At 36.2% G+C, this 5,911-nt stretch overlaps 1 protein-coding gene across 1 annotated transcript in view; it reads right to left on the bottom strand.

Moving 5' to 3' along the window:
• Positions 1 to 1,426: 1,426 nt before the first annotated feature.
• The window catches only part of waslb (WASP like actin nucleation promoting factor b), a 21,271-nt gene continuing 16,786 nt past the window's right edge, over positions 1,427 to 5,911 (bottom strand). Inside the window, exons 11-13 of the mRNA XM_017302693.1 lie at positions 5,683 to 5,910; positions 5,486 to 5,594; positions 1,427 to 2,528 (exon numbers count right to left, since the gene is read on the bottom strand). Of these exons, the coding sequence (XP_017158182.1) occupies positions 2,464 to 2,528; positions 5,486 to 5,594; positions 5,683 to 5,910 (402 nt within the window). The 3' untranslated portion in view covers positions 1,427 to 2,463. The remainder of the gene's footprint in view (positions 2,529 to 5,485; positions 5,595 to 5,682; position 5,911) is intronic.

The raw sequence follows: 5,911 nt of genomic DNA, 5'->3' as shown, positions 1-5,911 counted from the left end.
CTATACATTATTTTCTGAGATTTTAATTACGCGCAGCCTCATTTAGGCCAATTGACTTTAAATATTTAATTTCCTGAATAAAGTAATGGTAGACATTACTTCTTAATCATTCAACAACACTTCTTTACAATACCAAAACCTAAGCCAGAGTTTGAAACATTGCATTAATTAACTTACAGTTAAAGTAGGTAGGAGGTATTATGGAATGTATGCTGCTGGGAGACTTCTTGTAAACAAAATGTTTTGGTTCTTCATATTCAGTGTGCAAAACAAATGCAAAATTCTCCTCACATTAACCTTTGATGGATTATTTACCAACAAGAACAAGGCAAATGCTAGCAAATTTTAAGCTAATATATGACAAACACCAACTATTCTGTTCTACAGTTTAGGTGTTGCCCAAATAATTAAAATTCTCGTCTTTTAGCCCAAAACATGAGTACATGTTTTACTCAAATAAGTTGCCCTGAAAAAGCCAGAAAGCACTGAAATAAGCTCAAATTTTAAATGTTTATAAGCTAGCCAAATAACTACATAGCTAGCTAAATAGTTATGCAGCTAGCTATATAGCTAGCTAAATGGCTATACAGCCAGGCTCTCTGTAACCTAGCTAGATGGATTGGTTATGAACACTAGAAAACAATCACTTCTTCCCAATACATCCCAGATTTCCTACATTAACAGATTTAATGTTGTCAGGGTTAGTAGCCGAGTTGCTAACAGGAACAAGGCAAATACTAGCCTTTGCTAGGCAAATGTGGCCATGTGACTTGGCTTTCCGTTTCATAGATGATACAAATACCACCGAATCGAACTTAATGAATTATAACCAGAAATACGAAAAGCTATTTTTGGCTTACATCCAAATTAACTACTCTTGCTAGGTGTTTAAAATGTATCTAGACGGCTTCACAACACCGTCATCGACATGTATGATTAAAAAAAATGCCTCGGAGCTAACGGCACTTCTTTGAAAGCAACAAAAAATGGACGAAGGTAAAAATGACCAGCACCTTTTTACCTTCATATTAGTTCTGCATTATTTTGACTAAAACTACAGTTGGCAAATTACAAATTTTACCCATCGTCATTTTTTTCTTCTGTCCAAAAAACAAAACAAACAACAAAAAATGCAACTGCTGGTCAAAAATCATATTTCTGAAATTCACCTCATATTTGAACGGATATTGCAATAAACACTTTTTTTTATTTTTATGACTGCTATGCAAAATAATGAAACAATTTAACTGTGACATATCCACTTTGAAGGGTAAAACTTAATTCAATGCTTACATAATTTAACATTGACTGTGCATAGATGTCCCAATGTTACCGCTCATAATTAAAAGTAGTCAAGTCAATACATGCTTGGTAATTAATATGCCAGCGTTTAAAGAGCACAGAAACGTAGAATGGACTCATCAGAATCGGTGTGCAAAACTAAAATATCTTTATTTTAGCATCACATGATGAATTACCTGATTACAATGAACAGGTATTAATACTCTGCCTTCTACTGTAAAAAACAAAACAAATGAGCACAAAAGTCAATTAAACCTGTAGTGTCGCAGAGATAAAAAAAAAAAGAAAACCCAAACATAACACTGGGCTACCCTCTTTACTGTTTGTAGTGTTAATTTACCATTTCAATTCCTCATGTATTTGGCAACATTACTTAAAGCATGTGCACTTTAAATTATGATGCGAACCCTAAAATGTCTATCCCTGCAACGAGTCGGATTTTTCAATCTGTGCAAAAAAAAAAAAAAAGACTCGTTAGTTTAGAGTAAATGTACAGTCCACAGTGAATGAATTCTAAATATTCCAGAGTGCTGTATTTTTCTTTTTTTTTTAAAGAAAATATGATCAATAAACTAGAATTATTCGAGTATGTAAAAATAAACTAGAGCAAAAGGGTATGAAAATAGCCTTTTTCTTTTTCTTCTCCCTTTCTAATAATGATACAAATAAGATTTTGTGGCAACTTGTCTCGCCATCTTGTAAGCCCTCTCAAAGCGCTGCGGAAAAAAAAATGTAGCCGACATTCAGCTCAAATGCTTAAGAGACGTTTAAAATTGCACATTGGGGTGAAAATGGGAGCAAAGTCGGATCGTGTGTGACAGGAGACAGCAGATATGAAAAGTGGCAGAGAGTGATCAACAGAATTGGAAATATTGAAGGTCTGAGCCACATAGCAACAGAATAAGAAAAATGTATCCCATCAGGAGACAAGATGGAGCAAACGACGATAGACAACCTCTAGGATTAGACTGACAAACATAGATTAAATGAGGTATTGCACAGATTAATAATAATAAAAAAAAAGCATAGAGGCAACAAAAAAACATGTACAGCAAACTGATGGAACATTTTTAATTATAATTATGAAGTCATCAACTTTATTTTAGAAAGACTGGGATAAATTTTAGTGTCATCGAGGGCGAAAAAAAAAGAAAAAAAGTTTCACTCGTCGTCCCATTCATCCTCTTCCTCAAAGTCATCTTCATCGTCGTCATCATCGTCATCGTCTGTGAGGGAAATGGAGAAAATTAATATTTGAATAAACAAATTTGTAAAAAAAAAAAAAACACCAAAAAAAACATGGAATATTTAGATCAGAGTTAATTGGTTTGGCAAATAAATTATTTCTTTTAAAACTATTCAGGCAATAGACTGAAAAAAAGAAAACCTCCAATGTGAAAGAAAAATAGAAGAACCAGAAGCTGGTCTAAAAACTGAACGTTAATGATTCATTTCAATTACTTTTAGTTTTCAAAAATAGTTTGAATATTCACAGCTCTGGAAAATATTAAGAGACCACTTAAAATGATAATTTTCTCTGATTTTACTCTTTATGTTTGAGTAAAATAAACATTGTTCTTTTATTCTAGCGGTTCTCAACGTGGGCGGTACCGCCCCCTGGGGGGTGTTCAGAGGACGGCAGGGGGCGCTGGCGGAAATTTTTACAAAAGGGATTGCTTTGGTTGAAGGTAAACTTTACACCTTATAAGCACAACAATACCAGTTTAGACTTTGAGCAACTTGCTAAAACTGTATTGTTTAACATTAAGACATGCTTGGCTGCAACGTTATCAATGGCAGCTCTTCTTCTATTCAGTGTTTGTAGCTTTTTGGCGCAGCTCCGCTTCTGCTACTGGTAGCTTCACCGCATCAGTTCAGCTTTACACCGGCTGATGACGTTGCTGTGATTCACTTTGTCTGGTGTCTGATTTTCAAATATTTTATGTTTTATTGAGGATTTTTGTACATATGTGTTTGCAGTTCTGTGATTATGTCAAGCAGCAACTTATATTAAAAAGTGTTTTATTTCCGGTTGAAGGCTGCACGCTTCCATGGAAGGACAACAGAAAATCGCTCTTATAAACATGTAATTACTAAAATCACGATACCCTCACTTTGTATTCCTCTGAAAAATGAAACAATTTAAATAAAGAAATCCCTCGATGGGTGTTACCACGATAGAGGGTGTTCATTTTATAGAGTTAACACCGGTGCTGTAAGTGGTCCGGTAGTGGTCACTTTTAAATTTCAATAATCAGAATACCGCAATTGTTTACTTAGGGGGCAAAAAAAAAAACGCGCACATTGCGGAAAACTCTGAAACAGGAGAGCATAAAATGGAGCGACGAACTAGATGTGAATTATGGTATAAAACAGAGAATCCAACGCTGAACAGTGAAAAATCAACACATGATGTGAAACACATGACGATTAGGCGGAGCAGCAGGTGATGAGTGAAGATTACTGATGGTCAATAAATGATTAAATAAATCTAGCAACAGGAAGAAACTGAAGTGGACATACCAATAAACCAAGAGAGGATAAAACTAATCAAAGGAAACTAAATGGAAATAAATGAAGAACAAAATGCAAGAATAAACTAAGAAACTAAAGTAAATACAGAGGAATAAACTGGTATGGCAAGACCTGTCAAGCAATACTTAATACAGAGGACTGTATGGCAAGAATAAAGACACTATTTCCAGATAAAAGGTAAAATAATATTGTTTTAGTGTCATGGGTTTGTTGAGACCACATCTAATACTAAGAATAAATATATTTTACAGACCATAACTTACTTATTTATGTTATAATTAGATTTGATATATTTATTTATTCAATATTATTTTTCATGTCAGTGTTATTGTCATGAGGATGACTCCATGACACTTTCAATTTGACTCATTAGGATTTGATTAAGAACCAGATTTGTTCTTTGCAATTTCTGTCCAGTAAAACTATCAATCTATAATCAATAGACAGGTCTATATACAGATATAATCCATGTTTCTGTCTCATATTTGTATGGCATTAAAAKGACCTGGAACTTTTGTTTTTCCACTGAAAGCTCTGGTTTGCACAATAAATGCCATGTGGGTGAAATTTTATGGATGATACTCTGATGTCCCATTCTCCTGAAGGCAGCACATAGCTGCATCACCAGAAACCGACAGAAACACTGAAGAGAAGAAGAGCTATGATTAATGTAGTTACAGTTCTATCCATGTTTTAATGTTGCAGAGCTCAGTCGTTTGGAAATAGATCAAAGTTTAAACTGGCATGTTGTACATCTTTTATCTGGTCATTTTGTGGAATATTTAACAACTAGAAAATGGCAAAGAATAATAATATTTTTCTACTCTGATTGGCTGCTGCTAGGCCTACTGATTTTAAGTTGAATGTTCATTGCATTTTTTGTACACGCCTGTGAAAAATAATTTCTATTCCCATGGCTTTTTTGTTCTCTGTGAAATTATCTTTGATGATAAATACAGAAAGAAGCATAAAAATCAAAACATCTACAATAGTAATATTAATAATAAAATAATAGTCAGTGCAAAGTAGCCTACAAATTCTTTGGTGAGGGACCTGGATAAAGGCTGCGGGGGCACTGGCCCAAAAAATGTTGAGAAACACTGTTTTATTCCATGAACTACTGACAACATGTCTGAAATTCCAAGCAAAAATGTAGTATTTATTTGCAGAAAATGAGAAATGGTCAAAGATGCAGTGCTTTCATACCTCAAATACTGCAAAGTAAACAAGTTTATATTCCCTTAGAAGCAGCAATACTAAGGTTTTAACTCAGAAATCAGTATTTTTGGTGGAATATCCAAATGAGATTTTCAGTGGGGTTCAGTGCAGTGATCTCTTCATTTTATCCCTAGAGCTGCATATATAAAAACCTAACTACATAAAAGTCATTGTTACTTTTGTCAAAAAAAAAAGACAGATTTGGAAAGTAATATTTCAATCTCACACAGAGGATATCTGTAAAATTAATCTACAAACTCCCTCTACTGAGCAACGTGTGTAAGAGCAAAGACTTCAACGACTGAGACACTAAAGGGTTCCTACACAACTTTAATTTCAAAACTAGAATCCTCGCTCCCCTTACTGCAGATAAATTAAAATGTTCTGTATGGAGGTGCATATACACGAGTTTGTGATAATCTGTATGTACCCGAAGAGTGGATCGCTTTGCTTCTCTTCTGCATCGCGGCCATCAGCGCCCCGACGATACCCGCTGTCGGTGCCGAGTCAGCAGACGTCTGTTCGGAGTTATCGTCCCTCTGTAAAGACGGGAAACCAGAATAAATGAGTTTCTGCGTGAAACGCGTGGCTGCTGGGCTCCGGCGCGTGCGACAGATGAACACTAACAGCTTTCAGTTGGACTCCTTGTCGGATCTGGTCCAGAAGCGCGTCTCTGCCGCCGGTGGACACCGGCCTCTCCTTCTGCTCCACCTTCTTCAGCTGCGCTCCCTCTCTGATCTGGCTCAGCAGCGCGGACTTGCCGTCCCCTCCGTTAGCCTCCATGGAGGGCAGAGGAGGTGGTCCGGGAGGCCCGGGAGGTCCGGGAGGCGGCGGAGGTGGCGGGGGCGGAGGAGCG

The sequence above is a fragment of the Poecilia reticulata genome, linkage group LG23 (assembly GCF_000633615.1).
Source record: "Poecilia reticulata strain Guanapo linkage group LG23, Guppy_female_1.0+MT, whole genome shotgun sequence".
Lineage (NCBI taxonomy): Eukaryota > Metazoa > Chordata > Actinopteri > Cyprinodontiformes > Poeciliidae > Poecilia > Poecilia reticulata.
The sequence above is the reverse complement of the archived record's forward strand: the minus strand, read 5'-3'. Positions and strand labels throughout refer to the sequence as shown.